The sequence below is a fragment of the Polypterus senegalus genome, chromosome 9, assembly GCF_016835505.1.
Source record: "Polypterus senegalus isolate Bchr_013 chromosome 9, ASM1683550v1, whole genome shotgun sequence".
Classification (NCBI taxonomy): domain Eukaryota; kingdom Metazoa; phylum Chordata; class Cladistia; order Polypteriformes; family Polypteridae; genus Polypterus; species Polypterus senegalus.
In genome coordinates, this window is record NC_053162.1 from 933,571 (window position 1) to 958,135 (window position 24,565).

Consider the following 24,565-nt stretch of genomic DNA (forward strand, 5'->3'; position numbering starts at 1 on the left):
GGCAGGCCAATGGCGAGGCTCCGAATGCACCCGTCAGCGGAAAGTCTCCACAGCTGACTCTCATCTCGCCGGTGTCGGCTTACACCTCTGATCAATACGCACTTCCAGATGGAGCCGCAGAAGCCCTTCTCATTTAGTTCACTTCCTACGCCTCCCCTCGCTCATCGGGTGGTGCGAGCAAATGAGGCAAACGGTGCAGTGCAGGGTGCAGTACCAGCATGGACCACCAGGTGGCAGTGCTGCCCAGTGACCTCCATGCTTTAGGTTGACCTCAAGCACTGCCAGCGGGTGAGGGAGCCCGGGTGTGGACAGTGCGGACGCCTGCTGGTATTGAGCTCCTCGCTTCGTTCATTCATCCATCAATCTGTCTAGCGGCCCCCCTGAACTCACTTATGGACGATGGGGCACAAGGCAGGAAAAGGGTGCCAGTCTGCCACAGGGCATGATCATTGCCACTGAGATATCTTCAGGATATGGGAAGAAACACACAAACTGTACACAGATAGTGACTGTGCTGGCATTTGAACCCATGTCCCCAGAGCTGTGAGGCAGAAGCACTAACTGTTAGACCACCAGGTGACCCCACTGTGTTGACAAAATTTGTTAGTTGTTGTGTTCAGACATCAAGTGGCAGTGTGACAGATGCCACACAAGCCTCTTGACAGGGAAGCAGAGCCACATTTAGACCACTGATGGCCTGGGGGTGTGGGCAAAGTGAGCTTCATAAGAAAAAAAGCAAACAAACTAAAATGGGCAATGCAGATGTTTCCTGTCACGCAGTGTACCCACCCTGGTCACCCATCTGTCACATTTCCATGCACTGAGACCTCATTTGGCAGCCCCTCATGGCTGACTTTGGCTATACAGTGGCTTTGACTCCCTATGACTATGACACCCACCCCTCCATAGCAAAGCTCATCTGCATAATATTCAAATTGAACTTAAAACCACACCCTTTTCTCTACATGATCCAAATAGTCAGAATGAACTAGAAGCCCCGCCCCTTTCTCTCCCTGATAATATTCAAATTAAACATGAAGTCCCACCCCTACTATACAAAGGAAATCTTCAAGTTGATTCTGAAGCCCCACCCCTTCCTCCATATTGCTATTTATGTCACATCATGTCAGTCACACTTCAAGACACTGAGGCCTCACCTGGCGCCCCCACATGGCTGGTTTTGGTTTTGCAGTTGCTTTGAGAACTCAGAGGGGTGAGGAGCTACAGAGCATTTAAACTGATGGAGTCTGGAAACTGTGCAGGACACCTTATGATTGAAAGGCCAAGAGAGAACATTTGGATTGGTCACCAGAGACTAAAACTAAACGGGTTAGGATTCGGGTAGGGGATATTAGCCCGAAGGCCATATCAGGAATCGCATGGGTACACATAATTTTAATTTAAATTTAAATGTAATTTTTTTTTAATTTTTAACCAATACCCCCCCATTAATCAAAATGAATACTTAAAATCATAACTATTATGGATATTTAAAATTTTCTTTATCTGGATATTAAAAAGAACACTAATAGCAGACCATCAGAGCCAAAATCATAATGCTATACTATTTAGGCTCCATAAAACACTCAAATCTTTTTTCTTTTAAATCTTATTGGGATCCAGTACACTTACTGTCCCATTCCATTTAACACCTGGTGGCCATCTCTTAGGATCCCTTTCCTGCAACCAAATACATTAAATACTAATAACTGTTTCGTTATTTCATCCATGGGTATGTGCCCTGAGATATGGGAAAACCAGTGGGGGCACAAATACATGAGTCCATGTCAAAGGGGGAATGAAAAGTGGGATTCAGACCAGACGTGGCTCCTTGAAACCTCTAGGTGGCAGTAGGACAGCTGTCTCCTGGGATTTGTGCCTTTTTGTGTGAGGGCCAGTGGTGCCATGTGCTCAGTTGCCACTAGAGGGCACACATGACTGAAGAGGTGACAGAAGTGGTGGCCTTCTCATAGCCACAGTCACCTGTTTGAACCCTTCTGCCCTCTAGTGGCCACAGAGCACATGGCACCACTGACCCCCCTTCATAAATCCACAAATCATTTCAAAGTGATGTCGGGGTGGCAGGATGGTGTGTGCATCACTAATGGCTGTGTCCCACCTGAGCAGTCAATTCAGACCCCAAGTTGAACATGTGAAAGTCTGACCCGACACTTTAGTAGACAATAAAAAGGAGAAAGAGGTTTTGGGTTTTCCCAGCAGGGGGTGCTATGATGTGCCCCAATAAAGAGGTCAATGGACATATTAGGGCATTTTTTGAGTCATATTTGAGCAGACATATTAAATAAGTGACGAACTTCAGCTGAAACAATGGAGTCCATTTTGTGAATCATTAAGTAAAAACGCCCCCTAGTGGCATACAATGAATCGGCTGGTGCAGAGCGCAGCCTCACTCGAGTGGCCGTGTGGCCTCACAAACGGAAGGAAACACAACTCACGGAGACAAACGCCAAGGACCTGCTCTTACCTTCCTGAGACTTCAATGTTTGAAATGGCGTAGAAATATTTGTAGAGGTTCTCGCGCTGCACGTAGGTGCCACCCAGTGCCGGGCGCAGGAGCCGCAGCCGGAGGTTGGTCAAGGTGAAGAAGTCCTTCAGCCCTTTCATGCTCTCCATGCGGGTGTAAAGGCTGTCCATGTTCCGCAGGTGAGGCCCAGCGAAGATGGCGAAACGGTCCCGCACCTCGAAGCGCACGTTCTTCTCATTCTTGGAGCCCACCCAACGGGAGTACTCCTCTGTGCAGATGACCCGGGTGACGTTGGTGGCCGAGAGCTCCTGGACTCTCTTGGACGGCATGCCGAAAGCGTCCATGCAGTCATCGGCGTAGAACTGGTACGGCTGCCATGTCCGTCCATAGTCCAAGGACTTGTCCATCACCATGATGGTGGGCCGGCCGTACTCAAACGTGATCAGGATGTCATCCGTCAGCTCGATGCTCTTATTCCACGAAAGTGAAATGTTGGCTAACAGGGGCTCGGGGAAGCGACTCCACGTCACCGTCTGCCAGTAGGTCAGCAGGCCGTTTTTCTCCTTGTCGTACATCAGCTTAGGCGGATGCGCCAGGTCGGGATTGGAGGCGTCGCACTCGTCACTGCACAGGTACGGGTTTTCCTGCAAAAGCAAACAGAAGAAAAGGCCATCAGTAAAAAGCCACAAGATTATCCTCGCACCATGGGGTCCAAGGCAGAGCCAAGGGGCACTGCATCCAAATGTCACCATCTAGGCAATGTGTAATAACAGCACTCAGGCACAAGGGGGCGCTACAGCACATAAGAGTCAAGCCAGAGAACTTCTTGCATCTCCTGCATTGCGGCCACACTCACCAGTGTATGTTGCTACTTGCAAACTGCAATGTGACCTCCTAACCACTGGGGACAGACAGTGCAGAATAGCTAAATTAAAAAAAAATAAAAGATCCCCATCCATACGCTGGCATCTCTATTGGTGGCTGACTTTATCATTCCTTCAAATTGTAATGTGACCTCCAAGTCACCGGGGGCACTGCAGAATAGTAACAAAAATGGAAATAAAAGGATGCTTAAGCCAACGAACCCTATACATCCATAGCCACATTCAAGAATCTGATTAAAAACTGTAATGTGACCTCCTAGGCACCAGGGGCAGTGCAGCAAAGTCAAACATGTAAAGCTAAAGCCAACGTTCTCCATACGTTCTCATCCACACCCTACTACCACCAACAATAACTTATCATCAAAACCCCAAACTGCAATGTGACATCCCAGCCAATGGGGGCATCCTAGTCAATTAAAATGAAGCCAAAACCAATTTGCTTTCTACAAATTCACCACATTCTGCGACCATTACCCATAGTGCATTGCAGGCTGATGTTATCTTACTCCTTTCAAACATTTACACTGGACACTGCAGAATGGTTCACAACGCCACTAAAGACCATGAATCCCATACATTCACATCAATTATCAGTAATTTAATTGTCATTTATTTTACCTTCCTAATTTAAAATTTCAATATGACCTCCTTGACACCAGGGGCAGTGCAACAGAATGAAAAATGAAGCCACAGCCAGTGTCCTTTAAAGATCCCCATCAACACCTTGGCACTATCAGTAATTCATTGGCGACTGACTTCATTCTTCTCCTTTGAAACTGTAATGTGACCTCCTAGCCACTGGGGCCGCTGTAGAACAGATTAGAATGAAATATATTATACTTTAAATGATAGATTTTAAGGTTGTAATATGACCACCAAGTCACTAGGGGCAATGCAGCATAGTCAAAAGGTGTTAATACCCCTGGACCTCGTTCATCCACACTCACTTTCAGTTACTATTAGCAACAACTCATTGCTGACAGACTTCATCCTTCTCTTTGCAAATTGTAATGTGGCCTCCTGGGCAGCGGGGCACTACAGAATAGCAGTTGCCACATTAAGCTATCACTACCAATAATTCACTGTCTCTTGATTTTATCTTTCTACCCACAACTTGTAATGTGACCTCCAAGGCAACTGGGGCGCTCTAGTATGGTCAACGTGTATAGTCAAAGTGCTTTAAACCTCTCCATCCACACCCTGCTATCACTAACAAGAATTCCTAGTCGATTGGCTGTAATGAGACACTCGGCCATAAGGGGTGGTAGAGAGCAGAAGCAGGCCTTCATTCGTGTTCATCAGACTCCTCCCACCGCTATCACGGATTCAACGGCCACTGATTTGATTCTTTAGGTGCCGTGCAGCCCAGTCACACAAGAGAAGCTAAAGCCATTTTGCTTCATACTGTATGTCCCCACAGTCCAAAGACATGCAGGTTAGGTGATTCTAAATTGTCCCTAGTGTGTGCGCCCTGAGGTGGGCTGGCAACCTACCCAGGGTTTGTTTCCTGCCTTGCACCCTGTGTTGGCTGGGATTGGCTGCAGCGGACCCCCGTGACCCTGTAGTTAGGATATAGCGGGTTGGATAATGGATGGATGGATGTCCCCATCCACACGGCCACCGCTGACGATTTTCTTCTTCCCCTTACAAACAGTAATGTCACCTCCCGGCCAGTGGGGGCACTGCAGTGCCCTACCCCTCTGCCCCTCACCCTCAGGTGGTCTCTTCCGTTTCCCTTCAGGTCTGTTGGTCATGGGCAGGAGGACTCGGAAGGGGCTGAATTTCATTTTTCTGAATATTCTTCTGCATTCCCACCGTGTCCCTAAATGAAGCTGGCTGGTGCACCATGCCATGCCGTGCCATGCATGGAGATCATGTCATTACCGGCAATCAGATTTGTGACTTTACTGGATTAGCCGGGCAGATTATGGGCTTTGGCCGAGGCACTAATGGCACTGGAGCTGGCTGAATTTCTGTTGATTAAATCGCACAAGAGGGGCACCAACATCAGAGCACGTCCACCCCAGGACATTCATCAAAATGCCACAAGGCATCATCCTGGAGGGCAGCTACACAGGGGGCTCTAGTGTGGTGCCCATGGGAGCAGGCAGATGGCGTGTGAAGAAAATCCAGAGCAGCAGGGAAGTCGATGAATAGAGGAAGACAAAACACGACAGAATAAAAGGCATGGCAGAAGGAACAGGAGAAGGTGGCGATCGATTTGAGAGGGGGCTTGAATTTGGACCTCGACTATAGAACTGTACACTCAGTGACAACAAGTCAATGTAAAACATGGAGTGACAGACCTGAACTTAAACCTGTGACAGATTAGTTTGGTTACGGGTGTGTGAAGGATGGGAGGGACGCTGCTATGTCACCAGTATTCAAATATGGAGAATTTCAATTCCAAATTAATGACGTTTGGGTACGGATATCAGGGTGGCACAACCTCACAAAGTACACGTCCTGCCATCATCCATGGAGGTTGCTCTGCATGTTCTCCCTGTGTCTGTGTGGGAAGTCCTCTGACATGTGCAGGTTTGGCTAACTGATGTCCCTATGTGTGTTAGAATATCATGAGTGGACCTTCAATAGACTGGCATGGTGTCACTTGCGTTCTGCCCAATGCAGCCCCCTTATGAACTGTCAAAAGTGGTAGCAGACTGTGGGTGGGCATTGGCTTTAGATTGATTATGCTAGGGTGCCCCTACTGGCTGGGAGGTCACCTTATGATTTGCATGTAGAAATATGAAATCAGTTACCGTTGAGGGACTGCTGGTGGTAGCCGAATGTGGCTATGAATGGCTTGCCCCCTGTGCTGCCCAGGTAGGTGCTGGCCACCAAGACCCCGCCTTAGATTAAGCAGGTCTGAGTTCACCCAAATGGACAAGCTGACAGTCATCTGTCCATGGAACAGAGAACAGACATGAACTGGACTGCCATCTGTCCGGAGGAGAGGAGTGGGCAGGTGAGACGCACTTTGGTGGGCTTCTCCCGACAGGACTGGCTGGCAGTGGTGGAGGTTGAGTCTTCATGGGGCTCCCACTTCCCAAATCAGAGGATGTTCTGGATAGGCAAGTGACCACTGCCTTATCATACTGGACAGTCCTGTGATAAAACTTGAAACTCGGACAGTCCAGCCCACTCAAAGGCGGCTACACTTCTTGTAAAACTCGTCCTTATGTGTGGACACTGCTGGCATGTGGTCACCCCAAAGACAAGCAGGTCTAGTCTTGAGTCCTATTTGTACACTAGGGTCTCTGTGTCTGGTTGGAGTGAGAAGGTGGCCTGGGTGACAAACTGAAGGCACCCACAGTGTTCAGCTGTGACAAAGGGGCTAAAGCAGACTGTGCACAGGTGGCAAAATGCCTGTGGTGGCCACAAATGAAATATCTCCTAACAATTAAAGTGTGCGACCCCTCCATAAGTCAGAGTAACTTGTCACGCTGTCAAAATGTATCCAGACAGGGGACACTTAGCAAGGGCAGAGGGCAGATGCAGGCTTTAGAGTGGCCAGGAGGTAACACCCCTATTGTGGCCAGAAACAGGGTTCCATAGTCACCACTGCCATCTCTTTCATTGTCCCTTTTCTAAATATGACCTGGCTGAGCCACAAGTGACCATCTGGGGTGGATGTGCTGAATTGGCGCCCTGCCTCTCTGCCACCTGCGTGCCACTGACGCAGCACCCATCTTGTCAAGTCGCTGTGACATGTCAGCACCTCGGAAATGGCTGCGTCTGACAGAAGATGACGAGGTGCGATGTGCCAAGGCTCACTCGAGGCCTCCAAGGTCAGCAGGATCTGAAAAAGCATCTGCGGCATGAAGCAAAGAGGCCGAGGACCAGCAGGGGGCAGCCCACAGTCAGTCCACAGTTGCCAGGCTGAGGGCTCCGAACTCGCCCGGTCTCAGGGAGCGCGCCTGGGTGTGCACGTGCGCGTGCCTGAGTCCGGGGAATTTAAAACGGCGCCTTGTCATAGAAGCGCCCTCATAACGGACCCGGTTGTAACGCCTTTCGTGTTTCTTGAATAAAGTCACCGTCGAAATGAATCCCGCTGCTCTCTGGGGTCGTGCCTGGAACTGAAGACCTGACTCCTCGCGGTGGATTTCGTCCACGATGAGCTCCAAACTGCGCCAGCACCCCACCGGGACGACCCTCGACGGAGCGATTTACATGCTTTATGTATCAAAAGACTACGCGAGGTACCGCCCACCCAATGACACAGGCGGGATCACCGCGCACTCGAGCCACTTTGTGAAACATCCTGACATGCGCATTGCTGACCTAATCTGACTGAGGGAACGCTGCGTGGCGCTATAAAAGGCGCTGAACGCAACACAAAGGCACCGTGTGACAGGCGCGATATGGGCCACAAAAAGCTGAAGGACCGACAGCTCGCTAAAACACCGAGACAGCCGCCATATACAGATTGGAATCCTGTGGAAGGTCCGCCACAGCTTCGTAAGCGCGGTGTGAAAGGCGCTATACTGAGCCAATCCGAGGCACGGAGGGTACTGTTCTGGCGCGCAGTGTTTAGGATGAATGACTCTGAAAAGAACAAATGTTGAACAAGTGCACTAAGAAAGGCGCTATATAAAACCAAAAAGGTCTCCAGCATAAAGCACCGTGCCATTATTTCTATTTGTTATTCATGTTAAGTTTATGTTTTCCTTTTATTCTACTATCGTAAGGCACTTTGGCCCCAGCATGCTGTGCCATATAAATAAAGTTGACATTGACATTGACATAGGCAGAGGCTGAGCTCTTGCTGCTGTTGCAGTGAAAGGCGCTATAGAGTGGAGATAGAGATTGTTTCATTTTTCATATCCTGTTCTGTTTTATGTCCTTTTATATGTTATGTGTTTTTATGACGTAAAGCCCCTTTAGACACCTGCTGTGTAAACGGGCACTGAAACCAAATCCTTGAAATACAACGCCGCTTAATAAAGGAAGGTACAGTATGTCAGAACAAAAACTGATGGAGTCACTGTCTTGTGACAATAATAATAATAATTACCTGGACAGACCCCCAAAGGACAGGCTGTGTGAAAGAGTGCAACATGACAGGCGCTATATGAAGGGGAGTGCCCACTATACAGAAGAGTGTTGAAGTGTACAATGTGAAAGGCACTATATAGAGCAAAGCAGAGTCACAGAGTGGTGTCTGAAGCACTGATTAAAAAGACCCCAACCAGAACAAATACTGACTGTCCTATGAAACAAGGGGGTCTTCTGCACAAGGAGGCCAAGAACAGTCTTCTTCTAATGAGCTTTTACTGTGGTCCCAGTGTAAGGCACTATAGAATGCAGACAGGCAGAAGGCGCTATATATTAAAAAAAAACCCAAAGGAGTCACTGCCCTGTTAGACTTGGATGATAAGAATTCCCAGGAAAGGCATGGACTGACTTGGTGCTTCCCAAACTGTTGTGTGAAAGAGATCAATGTGAAAGGCGCTATATGGAAGACAACCCAATTGACCACTTTGTAAAATGCCCATTAAGCAAAGTTCTATGTAGATAAGCTGATTGCCCACATGCTGTGCTATATTGTAGTGTCTACTGTGAAAGGCGCTATATAGAGCAAAAATGGACATTCATAGGCATATCGTGACACTGCCCACCAAATATAAAACTAGAGATGGCCCAACTATTAAAAGAATGAAAGTCAGTCAGTCGGTCAGTCCATAACGGCTCATCACATCCAGAGAGGAGCCGGTGGTGAAAGGCACTATACACAATAATCATGAATGACAGCATTGAGGATTTAAGGCGCTATATGAAACGAAGCTTAATAGTCTAAAAAGCTTGTTTTAGATGCCATACACCCTGTGGTGCCCTTCCGATTGTTTCTTTCGTGCCCACCTATAATGAAGGGTTTGCCAGGCTTTACCCTTTGAACCTGCCCACAGTCCACTGGTGTGCCAGCACAGAGAAGATGTCCTTTATGGCCCCAATGCCCTTAAATCAAATGAGTTTTCTCCCCTGGCATTTTTAGATCCAGTGCGGCTAAATGTAGCCCTGAATAAATTAACCTCCATCGCGCGCTCGGCTTTTCGTTTGCATTTTCGACTTGAATGTTACTGAAATAAATTCCGGAATAAATTAGCCCTCTTTTATTTTGCATTTTTTACAAGTGATGTTGTGAAGCGTGTCGGCTTCTTCTTGGCGTGACGTCTGGTGTGAGAGGCTGGCTGGCTGCTGGCCCTGCCGAGTCTGGAGTTGGGCGGTGAGCAGGAGGGGTGCTCAGCTGGCAGGAGCAGACGGAGGAAGAGGAGGAGGAGGAGGAGGAGGAGGAGGCTGGGATGGGCATGTGCCAGGTGTGCCAGGAGTTGATGTCACGCAGACGGGGACATGTCACCTGCACCTCACCAGGTGAGCTCACAACTCAGCGAGTCAGGAAGAAGAATGGAGGACTACATGAAGAAATCCATCCATCCATCCATTTTCTAACCCGCTGAATCCGAATACAGGGTCACGGGGGTCTGCTGGAGCCAATCCCAGCCAACACAGGGCACAAGGCAGGAACCAATCCTGGGCAGGGTGCCAACCCACCACAGACATGAAGAAATGAATGAATGAATTTATGAAGAAAGAAAGATGGACAAATAAATAAATGCAGGAACGAAGGAATAAACACAAAGGATCGAATGAATAAATAAATAAATAAATAAATAAACACATAATTGAAAAATTAGTGAGAATAAAGAATGAATGATTGGATGAACAGATACAAATAGATTATTACATTTAGGAAGTTAGGAATAAATAAACAAATAAACAAGTAAATAAATATTTGGCTAAATGTAAGAAGGAAGGCGGCACGGTGGCGCAGTGGGTAGCGCTGCTGCCTCACAGTAAGGAGACCCATCTAAGTTCACCTCCCAGGTCCTCCCTGTGTGGAGTTTGCATGTCCTCCCCGTGTCTGCGTGGGTTTCCTCCGACAGTCCAAAGACATGCAGGTCAGGTGCGTTGGTGGTCCTGAATTGTCCCGTGTGTGTGCTTGGCGTGTGGGTGTGCGTGTGTGCCCTGTGGTGCGCTGGCACCCTGCCCGGAGTTTGTTTCCTGCCTTGCACCCTGTGTTGGCTGGGATTGGCTCCAGCAGACCCCCGTGACCCTGTAGTTCGGATACAGCGGGTTGGACGATGACTGGCTGACTGACTGACTGACTGACTGAATGAATGACTGAGTGTAAGAAGGATGGCACAGACAAGCGAATGAATAAATGAATGAAGAAAAGAAGGAATACGTAATGAAAAATGAATGAATAAATAAGTAATTAAACGAATTAATGAAGGAACAAATAAGAAACAAACAAAGGAATGAATGAAGAAAGGAAGGAATGAACAGAAAGGATACATAAATGGAGGAAGGAAGACCAGAATAAAGGAATAAACAGAAACAAACAAATAAAGGAATGAACAAATAAATAAGTGAGATTAACAAGTGAATGATTGAATGAACACATCAATGATAACTAAGTACAGTAATAAATTAAAAAACTAGAATAAATGAAGGAACAGATTAATGGACATAGACGACCGTAAACGAATGAATGAATACAGCAATGATTAAAAAATAATTGAATAAATAAATGAAGAGAGAAAGGATGGATGGATGGATGGATGGAACGAACAAATGAATAAAATGAATGAGGGAAGGAAGGACTAAACCAGTGACTGAATGAACGAACGTCACCTTCAATGACAAGATGGCCTGAATGTTTCTTCTTTGGCTGGCACCTCCTTTATCCATGGCGACTTAGAACATTTATGACAAGCTGCTTCCATTTCTTTAGTTTTTCCAACTAGTGACGTGACTTGCTCAGGGTGACACTGTGGTGGCACTAGTGGGATTTGAACTGCCCGTCTTGGGGTTTGAGGTCCACAGCCTTAACCAGCACACTACACCTGAATGGGCCTGCCTGTGACGTCTGCAGTGTGCTGTCCAGGCTGGCACTACTGGCAGGTGAGAGGTCCGTCCTTGAGAGGATCGAGTGGCCTTTAGGTGCCAACATGTCACTCGGCCTTTTACGCTCCTGACGGGTTTTAATTCAATCGAATGACTCATCAACTTTGCTGCCTCCTGCAGGACGTCCCGGATGATTGCAGAGTTCCACAGTGTGGTGTGACATGAGAAGGCTGACCAGTTAGCAGGGTGGCTTCAGGTTGGTCTCGTGGTGACTTTTTGAGGACTGAGCTCATCTGTCCCTTTACCTGCAGATGCCATCAGGGGGCATCAAAAGAGTGAATCTGCGTAAAGCCCCTACCCCAGCCGAGTCATGGTGGTCACTAAACTGTTGGGTCCAGCCCCTCTCCCGTCATGTGTGCATCAGCCTAGCAGACACTCTTGAATCTCCTCAGGAAAGGCGCTATATAACATGAAGCTGGAAGGTGCGAATCAGCAGCAGCTCATCAGACAAAGACTTGTGGAACGAGAGGGTCAAGTGCAAAGAGACCTAATGTGGGCAAAGGCTGGGGGGGGGCACTATAAAATAAAAAAAGAAGCAAAAGGACGACAGGTAAAGAGCCAGCCAGCCAGCCAGACAGACAGACAGACAGAGAGACCGCACAGCTCAGCCAGGCCAGCAGCAGCAAACTGCTGTGACAAAGAAAAGAACAAATAAAACAAACAAACCAACCAAAACAGACAGAAAGAAAACGAGAAAATGAAAGTGCGAGCCGCGCCGCACCACCGCAGCTCAGAGCCGCCGCACGCACCAAGTCGAGTAATTCAGCAGACTTCCCACGCTACAGACGGCTCTCCATTTAATCTGCCGGCACTTTGCAAGTGCAGTTCTCGTGATGGATCTGAGAAAACACGTAAAGTGACTGAGAGAGCAAGCGAGCGAGCGAGCGAGTGAAGGGCCGACATGGAGCCCAAATTAACGGGGGGCCTCCAAGACGAGAGTGTGCATGAATGGAGGTGCCACCTTAGCCACAATGGGCACGGCAATGAGAGCTGTACATGAAGGGCCTGATGGGCAGCACCTTGGCTCGCCATTACTGACACTGGGATGAGGGGGCAGGCGTGGGTGAGCTGGGAGGGTATGAGTTTAGGTTTTGAGCGTTGTGTGTGTCTCTTTATAATATATACGGGAACGGCATATAAATAAATAAAATGTATTATTAATTCTAGAAAGCAAATTTGAATTTCTCTCATTATATATAATTCTGCACATCTGTGTATCTACTATATAGTGCCTTTCACATCTGTCTGGACAAATCAAGTGCTGTCTATCTTTGCATCTTCCATCTGTTATAGAGTGTGCTTCATATGTATCTGTATCTATTGTATAGCGCCTTTCACATCTATCAACCAATCTACCTGTGTATGTATTCTGTTGCGTATTTAACCATTATCAATCTGTTATATAGTGCCTTTCATGTCTAGTGTATAATTCCTTTCACATCAATCTACGTGTATCTATCGATCTGTTATATAGTGCCTTTACTGTCCATCCATCTATTATATAGTGCCTCTAACAGTTTCTCTATTATCAGGTATGTTTTACTTTTATTCTATTATATAGTGTCTCTCATATCTGTTTATTATGTAGTGTCCTTCACTTTAACCTGTTATATAGTGCCTTTCATATTCACCTATTATATCGTTCTATTCACATCTATCCATCTGTGTATTATTGGGCTATCCATTATATAGTGCCTTAATTACCGTTATCTAGTGCCTTGCTCACCTATTAATTGACTACATACTGCCTTTTAACTCTTTCTATTATATAGCGCCTTTCACATCTGTCTATCCATCTATTCACTCCTTCCTCTTCCAAGCCCACTTTTTCCACTCCACAGTCTCAGGGTCGCTGGTGTCAGTCTTGACAGACACCTTCAGGATTCCTGTGGTGGGCCAATGTGGAGTCCTCAATCACCCTAAAATGGAAGCCTTTGGGATGTAGCCGGGGGTCTCGCCATCGTCTTGGGCGCCTCCCATTTCGTTAAGGGTGGTCCCGTGTCCCCGAGCCACGCGGCTTTGTGTTGCGGGCGTGTCTGCCGTGTGTGTCCAGTGCAGTGACACGTAAGCCCCGAGCCCTCTGGGCACACATACGCGTGACATGGCGTTCCTTCCGGGGTCTGCCTGGCTGGTGTGTCCGTGTGCTGGCACGCGCGTCCCCGCCGTCTCGGTAGCGAATCCACTAAGTGGGCTCCTGATAAAATCCGCGAGCCGCTCGCGGGAACCAAAAGGTTTTTTTTTTTTTTTCCATAAAGGCGCTCCTGAAGCACACGATGTCATCAAAGTGTTACTAAAAAAAAGAGTAACGCGACAACATTTGGAGTGGAAGTGACTTTCATGAAAGACTTTGTGGCTTCATCTCTTGGCGGAGCGTCAGGCGCAGATTATGTGTGCGCGTCCTGCTCTGGAGCCCACACCGGTGAGCCGTCACCTCGTGCCAAGGCGCGACACTCCTCTGCTGGCCCCTCGGAGCTCCCGCTTTGTGACTCGTGCTGAAGGCCAGCACCGGGACGCAGGGCTCGCCTCCTGACCTCCACATCCTTGCCGTGTCATCTCACGGTATCGATCAGCCTTGAAAAAGTGCTTACTGCACACGGAAAGAGGCGCCCGGGCTTCAGCATCTCGCCGCATCAAGGACTTCGCTAGCAAAACCAATAGCGAGGCCATTAATATTTCAGAGCGCCGAAGACGATGGGGCTCAGGGGGGCAGCGGGCTCGGCCAGCGCGGAATGGCCGCATTTCTCGGAAGACACCGTGCGACCGACTCGGCCCGAGTGACTTGAACCCCGTCAGATGTGTGGCCTGCTGGGTGAGGGCAGCCTGGCATTGAGCAGATCATGGGAAGAGGGTGGATACCACATGGCCTACAGAAGCAGTGGCAAGGTGGCACAGTGGTTAGTCTTCATCCTTGGACTGAAACTTATGCCATCTCATTGGCATCTTCCTCTGCATGTCACAGTGGGTTTCACTCCTATTGTTCCCGTTTATGTGCCCATCAGGTCAGTGCAATTCCAAGCTGGCACCCTGTGAGTGTGATAGATTGACTCAGTGTCCTGGGTTCTGCCTTAATGCCCGTGCTGCCAGGAGAAGCTCAGTGACCCTAAATTAGATTAAATTGGTAATCTGATTATAACAGCAACATGATGGCATAGAGATGCATCTTAACAGACCTGGTGTCTGTGCTTCCAATGCCATGCCCAGTTATTCTCTGATTGGAGTTTTTCAGTATTGCCCATGCCACTGCTATTTCAGATTTCTTCCCACCACTCCAAAGATGTGCCCATTAGATCAACTGGCGATTCCAAAGTGGCACATGTGAGCTGGCTCTATGATGGCCTGGCACCTTGCATTGGTTTCTGCTTTGTCCCCAATGCTTTTACAGTTGGATGTCTGCCCCTCAGACCCAGAACTAGATTGTGTATGGTATACTGTATGATAATGTGGAGTGCCAGGGCTCTGACCCCAGTCTACAAGAGCTGACTAAAGAGGCAACTGAGGCTGCCCATGTCCATGAGAAGTGTGCAGGTTCTCCCTTTGTCTTTGTGGCCTCTCCTCACACACTCCAAAGGTATGTGTGTGAGATTTACTGGAAAGTCTGAATTGACCCCATGTAGGCCTCTGTTTGAGGGTCCAGCTAATAAACAAGCACCTCATGTAGTGCTGGCTCCTGCCTTGTGCCAGGTGCTGCCAAGATTATCTCTGATCCTTGTGACCAAAAAATGGCAGAAGAAACCAATAAAGAAAACTGATGGAGCAGACTTGTACTGGTCCACTTAATCCTTCAGCATAGGGCACAAGGTGGCAAGCAGCTCTTGACAGGGTGCCAGTTTATTATGGGACGACCCTGTGTTTGGATTCAGCGGGTTGGAAAATGGATGGATGGACACTCACTCACACCAGGGCCAAAAGTTGCCAATTAACATAACTGGCATTTTTAATATGTGGGAGGAGGTCTGGAATGCCAGTGCAAAGTTACACAACAGCAGAGACAGCAGTGCTGACCGCTGACCTCCTGTGCTGCCACTAGACGACGACGAGCCAGTTATGGGCTTCAGGGGTCTGTACTGGCAGAATGTGTGACATATCGATCTGTTATATTAGTGTTTTTATGTGAAGGAACTATATATACTGTATATATATATATATATATATATCTAGTATATCAAATACCAAAAAATGTGGTGTAATTTACTGTTATTGGATTTTACATCTACATGGTGTGCCTTGGGGCAGCACAGTGGCGCAGTGGGTAGTGCTGCTGCCTCACAGTTAGGAGACCCGTCTGGGTTCACCTCCCGGGTCCTCCCTGTGTGGAGTTTGCATGTTCTCCCCGTGTCTGCGTGGGTTTCCTCCCACAGTTCAAAGACATTGGTGATCCCAAATTGTCCCTAGTGTGTGTGTGTGTGTGTGTGTGCCCTGCGGTGGGCTGGTGCCCTGCCCGGGGTTTGTTTCCTGCCTTGCGCCCTGCATGTGTTGGCTGGGATTGGCTCCGGCAGACCCCCGTGACCCTGTAGATGGGATATAGTGGGTTGGATACTGGATGGATGGATGTTGTGCTTTTCACATTTCTAAAATCTATCTATAATATAGTGCCTTTCATGTCTACACTCACTGGCCCCTTTATTAGGGACACCCTGCTAGTCTCACCCCCTTTTGCCTTCAGAACTGCCATAATTCTTGGTGGCGCAGATTCAATAAGGCACTGGAACTCAGGGACTTTGGTCCTAATTGACGTGATAGCATCACTCAGTTTCTGCACCTCCATGATGTGAATCTCCTGTTCCACCAAATCCCAAAGGTGCTCTACTGGACTGAGGTCTGGTGGCTGTGGAGGCCATTGGAGTTCCGTGAACTCATCGTCATGTTAAAGATACCAGCTTTGTGACATGGTGGGTTATCCTGCTGGAAGGAGCTGTCAGAAGACGGCAGTCATAAAGGGGTTAGACATGGTGAGCAACAAGACTCACGTAGGCCGTGGCATTTAAACGATGCTCAGGTGGTACTAAGGGGGCCCAAAGTTTGCCAAGAAAATACCCTTGACATCATCACCACACCACCACCCAGCAGCAGCCTGAACCATTGGCACAAGGCAGGAGAGATCCCTGCTTTCATGGTGTTGATGCCAAATTTTAAGCCCACCATCAGAAATTAAGTCTCAGCAGACAAGGTGACATTTTTCCAATCTTCTAACGTCCAATTTTGGTGAGCCCATGTGAATTGTAGCCTCAACTGCCAGTTCTTACCTGACAGGAGTGTCACCCGCTGTGGTCTTCTGCTTCAGGGTTTGACGTGTTGTGTGTTTGGAGATGCCCTTCTGCACACCTCACTTGTAACGAGTGCTTATTGCTGTTCCTGTTCCCATTCTATCATCTCAAACCAGTCTGGCCCCTGGCATCACCAAGGCAGAGAAGTGGCACTCGCTCACTGATGGTTTCCTTTTTCCAGGCCATTTTCTGTAAACCAGCAATTTGTGAAATCCTCAGAGTAGCCCGTCTGGCACCAACAGCCATGCCACACTCAAAGTCACTTCATTCCCCTTTCTGATGTTTGGTTGGTCCTGATGATGTCTACCGGCCGTAATGCTGCCTTGTGATTGGCTGACTAGAGATTTGTGTTAACAAGCAGGTATCCCTAATAAAGTGGCCGGTGAGTGTCTATATCTATTGATCCTTTTATTATATGGCACCTTTCACATCAAGCTATTCTACCTCTCCTTCTAATATATAGTGCCTTTCACATCCATCAGCCTATACTGCATGTCTGTCTCATAATGCACTGGCAGCACACTGGGTGGTGGCTGGGGGGGGGCTCACAGAGACAGGCGCATTATAAAGTGACTTGTGGTGATGGCCTTGCAGACCTGACACTGCTCTGGGTGAAAAGCGCCATATCAAAGAGGTCTGATTGATGGACTAAGTGCCCACACCCCCATTATCTTACCCCCCTTAGTTGGCCATTTTGTGAACTACTCCATGTTAAAAAGAATGGAGGAGTTCCAGAGAACGTCGAGGTGGTGCTGCCTTGAAATGCACGCCTTCCTTTGTAAAGTGCCTTTTGGTAGAGATTGCTGTGACGGGTGTGACACTTTCTGTTGTGTGGCATCTTTGGATGGTTCAGTTGTACAAAATCCCATTTATAAAACGGTGATCTGGGTCAAAGGTGCCATAGACGTTGGACTGGCTTCTTTGTAAAGTGTCTTTCGCTGGCACTCACTGTGAGAAGCACCCTACAAACATGACCGATGAGTCCCTGGTGGGACTGATTGTGAAAGGCGCTATTACAGTATAGAATAAGTCGGAGTGACTCTTTTGTAAACTGTCATTCGGTGGGGCTTGCTTCTGAAAGACACTATAAAAAAAAAACATTTGTGAAAGGTGTCCCATAAAATAAGGCCGATTAGCTCCTTCGTAAAGTGCTTTAGGTAGGACACATTGTGCAAGGCGCTATACGGAAATGACAAATGAGGTTAAATGAGGTGCTGTGAAGAGTGTCACAAAAATGACTGAGCGGTGTGGGCTTCTGCTGTGGCTCGTTGGGAAAGGCGCTATAGAAGACCCCATAAAGCTATAAAATACCAGTGATGGATTCCTCTGTAAAACAGATAGATAGATAGATAGATAGATAGATAGATAGATAGATAGATAGATAGATAGATAGATAGATAGATAGATAGATGGGCGGCACGGTGGCGCAGTGGGTAGCGCTGCTGCCTCGCAGTTAGGAGACCCGGGTTGACTTCCCAGGTCCTCCCTGCGTGGAGTTTGTTCTCCCCGTGTCTGCGTGGGTTTCCTCCGGGTGCTCTGGTTTCCTCCCACAATCCAAAGACATGCAGGTTAGGTGGATTGGCGATTCTACATTGGCCCTAGTGTGTGCTTGGTGTGTGGGTGTGTTTGTGTGTGTCCTGTGGTGGGTTGGCACCCTGCCCAGGATTGGTTCCTGCCTTGTGCCCTGTGTTGGCTGGGATTGGCTCCAGCAGACCCCCATGACCCTATTCGGATTCAGTGGGTTAGAAAATGGATGGATGGATAGATAGATAGATAGAGGAAAGGCACTATGTAATAGATAGATAGATAGATAGATAGATAGATAGATAGATAGATAGATAGATAGATAGATAGATAGATAGATAGATATGAAAGGCACTATATGATAGATATAAAGATAGATAGATAGATAGATAGATAGATAGATAGATAGATAGATAGATAGATAGAAGTCCAGTTAATAGTTTTATGGTTGAGGGGAGGATAGCAAAGCTGCTGTAGAAAACACGGAGTCAGGCGCTGCCCGGAGAGACTGTTGTGTGCGAAAGGCGCTTTATAAAGTAAGACCGCCGGGGCTACGGTGCCCAAGGGGGAAAGAGGGCAGCACGCACTGCAGGTCCCCTGGCAGGAGGAGTGCAGAGGGCCGCGCGGAGAGTCGCAGGATGCGCTGAAGCGCTCGGTGTCGGCGCGCCATCTGCTTCGAGTCTCCCGGGTGTTCATTCAAGAAGCACTTAGCGGGAATGGGCCACGTGGGCCAAGGCGACAAGGACAGCGAGGTCCGGGCGTGAAGTTCATGCCGCAGCGTCCACCCAGGCTGATATGGCGCCTTTCACATGCATCTTCGGGGGGCTCGGACGGACTTAAACACACCCCACACCCCCCGGTTCGCCTTAACGCCTGCCGGGAAGCTCGGCGCTCGCGCGCGTCTGTTCCGGTCAGGACTCGCTTCCCCCACTGATCTACTAACCTACATGAAGAGCCGAGCGGAGCGGAGCGGAGCCTCTGCCGCCATATGCAGGGGGTGGGGGTGGGGGCCATTAGCAGCCTCCCGGGGGGCCGCACGAGGGGATCACAGCTGAGCTGCGCGTCTCCACCGCGTTAATTGGACAGGAATAAATGGACACCGCGGACGGAGGAACGGAGGGGACACACGGCGCCTCGGAAGCGGTTTGGAGCTGCACGCTGACCATGAAAGGCGCTATATAACAGACAAATATGAGGTGAATGTGCAATATCAGGGACTGATTTATAGTGCCTTTCAAAGATATCTGTCTGTCAATCTTTGCCGCTCCCTATTCTGTGATTCAAAGCGACCAGTTAATTATAAAGTGCCTTTCATATCGACCCAGCTGTCTAGCAGACAGGTAGGTGTGGTGTCGTGACTTCAAACCCTGAATGTGCGGGTTTAGATCCCACTACTGACCCTGCGGTGTGACCCTGAGTAAGTCACTTCACCACCTCGAGTTGGAAAAAAAAAAAAGAAATGCAATCGATTGTACATCAAGACGACTTGGATGAAGGAGCCGGCCAAATGAGTTCATTATATTATTAATGGCTGATAGACAAGTAAAGGCTTCACTGTATGACTGATTGACAGACAGACAGACAGACAGACAGACAGACAGACAGACAGACAGACAGACGGGAGCTCACCGGATTCTTCCCGATTTCTGAAGCCCCTTACCTAGTGGGCTGATTAAGTTTCTTACTGAGCGGTGGCCTCTGATTCTGGTGGTCGTTTTCCCCTTTTGCGTGGCACTCATTTTTTTCCCTTCGTGCACACGGCGGGGGTAGCAGAGGTCTCAAACCTGGCTTTGGTAGGAGTGGGGGAACCGTTACCGTGAGTGGACTGACAGCCGTCCCACCAAACTCCGTGGCTGGACAGTTAACTTATAGTACCTCGAAACCCAACCCGCACACACGCCATTTCTCACTTACCAGGGTACAGAACCTCTCCGGAGGGTCTCCGCAGGTAATTCCGGGGGGTTCCACTTTGACTTTCATGTACTCCTTCATGGGCATCGGCTTGGGCTGACACGCGTAAAACTCCCAGGTCGGGCCGTCGTCCGTGCTGACCAGTGACTTGCAGATGTCGTACTGTCCCCGTGTCAGGGCGGCGCACTGCACAACGAGGGCGGCCAGCACGAGTACGGCCATCGCGGGGTCCACACACATGGTCCGAGGGTCCGGAAGGTGGGGTCTCCAGCCGGATCCGCATGGACGCTACTAGCTGCGGCTGCTCATGCGTCACGCCAGCAGGACTTCAAACTCGGATTGTCATGTGTCACCGCAGAAGTAGCGCAGAAGGCGATTACAGGGTGCCTGTCACGATAGATTGTCGCGTGTCATGAATTCAGCCGAGGACTGTCATCAGATATGAAATGAAGAGCTCGGCCGGACTGTCATGTGTCCCTTAGAAACAATTAGAAGTCAAGCAGTAAAAGTGCTCGATTATTGCTGAAAACGACCCTCCACGATCTCTTCAGCAGTTTGAATAAATCCACTTTTCCAGGGCAGCCGTTCACACAGACAACGATTTCCCTTCAGGTGCAAACCGGGCGAAAACGTAAAATGCGTTGAAACAGCCCGCCTTCTTACCGGCTGTCTGCCCCCATCAGCGCGTTTATATTCCCAGTGAAAATGACACGGAGGAGTGCAACTTCAGGCCGCTTCAGCGCCGATCCTTCCGGGTCTTCAAGAAAAGCTGGAAAAAGAGAAACAAAATCAGAATGTAAATGCGAAAATAATAATAAAAAAAAACAAAACCGTAGGAGTCTCGAGACCACCCGACACAGGGCGCTATATGAACATTCATCCGGATAGCATACAGCCTATCATCTCTGAACGAAAACGTACAATCATCGGAGGAGACCCCCGCATGTCTCCGCTCGCGGTGGGTGGCCATGACGAACCAAACAGGCGGAATCGTTAAAGAATCGCAACGGCAAGAAAGTCACCGACAGCGCGCTGGCCAAATGATGTGCGAACAAACACGAGGGTCTGCCTGTGGCCTGCGCTCCTCGATGTCATTGTCACTGTCACTTAACCCGCAGAGCTGGGCGCCATAAGGCCAGGTGAGCCGTGCGAAGGCACCCCCGCGCAAATAACGAGCGCCGCAGAGCCTTACGAGAGACTCGGGGCGGCTCCGGCTCGCGAAGAAGGAGGAGGAGGAGGAGGAAGATGAAGAAAACACGGCGGCGCGAAAGGACCCGCTGGTACCCGACGGGATCACAGGAGCGAGCGCCGCTGCATGGGAAGGAAGGATTAGAATCTTATTGTAAGGACAGAAAGAAAGAAAGAAAGAAAGAAAGAAAGAAAGAAAGAAAGAAAGAAAGAAAGAGTGTCGTACTGCTAACCATACAAGTGTTTTATTCAACATAAAGGCACTATATTAAGTGAAGAAGAGAAAACATAATTTTGTTAAATTTGACACCAATAACACGAAAGACGGAAAAAAACAGTTGTATTATGCGACATCATCATTAAGAAAGAAGCTGTACTGTTAACTACATATGGATATATTCAACACTGAGGTAAAGAAAGAAAGAAAGAAAGAAAGAAAGAAAGAAAGAAAGAAAGAAAGAAAAGAGCGACCGACGCTTGGCCGGGTCTGCCATCAGGGTGACCCCTAAGGGGCCTTCGCATATATCCGAGAAGTCCCCGTTTTGGCCGGCAGTACAGGCGCTCACAGCAGTCCTCCATCCCACGTCGATCCTCTCGATTACAAACCCATCCACCGATCTTGCAGACCCCACTTAACCCTGAGCAGAGTCGTCGAAGCCCATCCCAGTAAGCATAGAGCTCAATGCAGGATCAAGCACTGCGTGCCCGCCGGTCCACCACATGGTGAGCGCACATTCACCCACATCCACGTCAGGTGCCAGTTTCCGGATTTGAACCCCGGAATCCTTGCTGTGAGGCGTCGCCACAAAAGTGCGCCTACACAGCGGACGCGAGTAAAAAGTTTCCAGTCCCGGTTGGGTGGTCTTCGTGAAGCGCGATGACAGCAGGTTTCTAAGATGTCCCGAAGAAAGAAGAAGTCCACATGGACGGTAATTGAACAGGAGACCTGCACCGCAGCGCACCGAAAAGCTAACGTTTAAAAACGAAATAAAAGCAAAAGACGCGGTTTACATAACGACCTGATAATTCGTTACATTTCTGTGGCACTTTTTTCAAGGCGTTTTGCTGAAAACTACACTAAACTTGAATGCTTTGAAACAAGGCCGCAAATCCCGCAGTTCAGACAAAAGACGGTGACCTTACAGGTGGTCAGGGGACGGCGACTATGGCAGCTTCTTCAGCTTTGTGAGGAACACAATGACGAAGGCGGCGATGTCGCTGCCAAACCCGGACGGGGGCTCTTTCATTTAATTTGCGACAGCAAATGGCTCATTTCGGTGTCACCTTTTTGGCACAGAATGGCACGGGCTTTGTAAAATGTCAGGCTGATGTTCGTTATCTGCGCGGTCAGATGACAGTTGATGTCCCGCAGTAGGTGTGACGTTCGTTTCGTTCATTTTAACACAGAAATAAACAAAAAACCAAAAGAAACAAAAAAAAAAAAAAGAAAGAAAAAAAAAAAGAAAAACAAAAGAAGGCGAAGTGAACGCGATAGAAAGTTTGGGATTTTGTTTTCTAATTCGGTGCCTGCAGGTGATGATCACAATGGGCGATTAAATGCTTGCGCTGGACTGTCATTTTGAGCTTCGAAGTCCTGGGGCCTTTGGGGGTCTTAACTTGACCTTGGATCTTACGCTACACTTGTGTCCCGACCGGCTCTGACCCTTCCATTCCGCTCCGGCATTTCGTCACCTGATGTGGTTAAAGAAATAAACTTTTTAAAAATAAATAAATAAATAAAGGGGCGAAAGAAGGTGCATGCAGAGCGGGGTGGGCGGGGTTGGAGGGGGATGTCGGAGGACGGCGGCAGCCGGCTGCGAATGTTCCGGGGGTGAACGCGTGTAGTGAACGCGCAAGTGTCACAGAATCGGAAAGCCGTTAAACGGGGAGAGTGGCACCCTGAGCAGCTCCGTTTGTTATTCCGCTCCTTGCTATTTTTATTAAACGGGGCGCAGAACGCAGCGACGAGTACAGAAGTGAAAGAGCGCGGATTGGGTCAGCCGGGGCTCCAGATACACAGGGTAAGGAGGCGTCTCAAATGGGGGATAAAGTGCCGAAAATCCAACAAGTCCACTAGACAGCTAATGGCGGGTGGGGAGTGTAAAGCACCCTCGACCCGCACGACTCCGGACCACCGAGAGTGACTCCTCCACTTTAAAGTGATCTTCACGCCCTACAAGCACAAGTTCGAGCCCCGGCCGGCGCCGCGAGTCTCCAGTCGTTCCGGAGTTGCGTTGAGTGTTAAGTTTCATCCAACGCCTCTCATGTGGGGATAGTGGTGGTGGCGGGCGGGCGGCCCCCGTCCAGGGTCGTTATACTTTCTTTTCCGGGTACTCACCTGCATGTGTGCGGTGCTCCATCTTTCTCCCGGACCTTCTTTATCTCTCCCGGATCAGTAATCCTTTTTTTTTTTTTTTTTTTAAACAGACGCTGCTCTCAATAACTTGCGGCGGCTCTTCGCTCGTCGGCGCTTAGGTTCGGACCGGCCCTTTGTCGTTCTCGGCAGGTTACTTTTTGAACGACAGGATGGGCGACAAAGGGGAGCGCCCCGCTGACTTTCCGCTCGTTTCGGCGGCTTGGCTTTGCCCTGCACGCTCAAGGGCAGATAACAGCAGCTTTATGGAGCGCCTCCCTCCCCCTCTCTACATGTTCCCTTTCCTCCTCCCTCGCTCTCTCTCTCTCTCTCTCTCTCTCTCTCTTTCTCTCTCTCTCTCTCTCTCTCTCTCTCGCTCGCTCTCCCTCCAAGTTAATACGGCGCTGATGCCAAATCCGCTTCACCATCACTTTCAATCACTCGCGCAGCTTTTATTCCAGCGCCCGGTCCGGGCTGCGCAACTTCCTCTCATCTCTCCGGCTCCAAACTAACACCATCCCACCAGCAGACCGGGCTTCGCCGTTTAAAGGCACAGCAGCCAGACAAAGCATTTAAAGACACATTGGCCCGTTTCCTTTTCTTCTTCTTTATTTCTCTCTCTCTCTCCTTATGATGCCGGATTAGCGTTTCAGACGTCGGCTTTACTCGCTGATCTGCTCGGGGTGGTTAAAGAGCAGGCGAGGCGTCCTGCAAAACACATCGAATTAAAAATAACTAATAGCCTTTGATCGGGGTGGCCTGTCCCATCAAGAACTAACCGTTGACCTTGTGAGCTGGTAAAGCCGTCCAGTGTGCCAAAGAGGATGACATCGTGGTGGAAAGTGATGGCACTGGCGACGCTAACGTCACTTTTAGCATCTGTAAACTTTGTCGCGGTCCCCGTGGTTTTGTGTTGCAGGTGGTACGCCTCACCCTGGGGCACCTCCCTAAATTCACCAACTGCTCTCCTCTCTCCTGTTGTGCAAAC

The 24,565-nt window shown here is 49.0% G+C and overlaps 1 protein-coding gene across 2 annotated transcripts in view; it reads right to left on the reverse strand.

Moving 5' to 3' along the window:
- LOC120535053 (netrin-G2) overlaps window positions 1–24,152 on the reverse strand; it is a 77,246-nt gene extending 53,094 nt beyond the window's left edge. Inside the window, exons 1-3 of one of the 2 annotated variants that reach the window (XM_039762572.1) lie at window positions 23,563–24,152; window positions 20,040–20,805; window positions 2,486–3,129 (exon numbers count right to left, since the gene is read on the reverse strand). In XM_039762572.1, coding sequence (XP_039618506.1) covers window positions 2,486–3,129; window positions 20,040–20,276 — 881 coding nt within the window. In that variant the 5' untranslated portion in view covers window positions 20,277–20,805; window positions 23,563–24,152. Of the gene's footprint in view, window positions 1–2,485; window positions 3,130–20,039; window positions 20,806–20,957; window positions 21,221–23,562 lie in introns of those variants that run through there. The other variant, XM_039762573.1, reaches the window with a different exon arrangement.
- Between the last annotated feature and the right edge of the window lie 413 nt (window positions 24,153–24,565).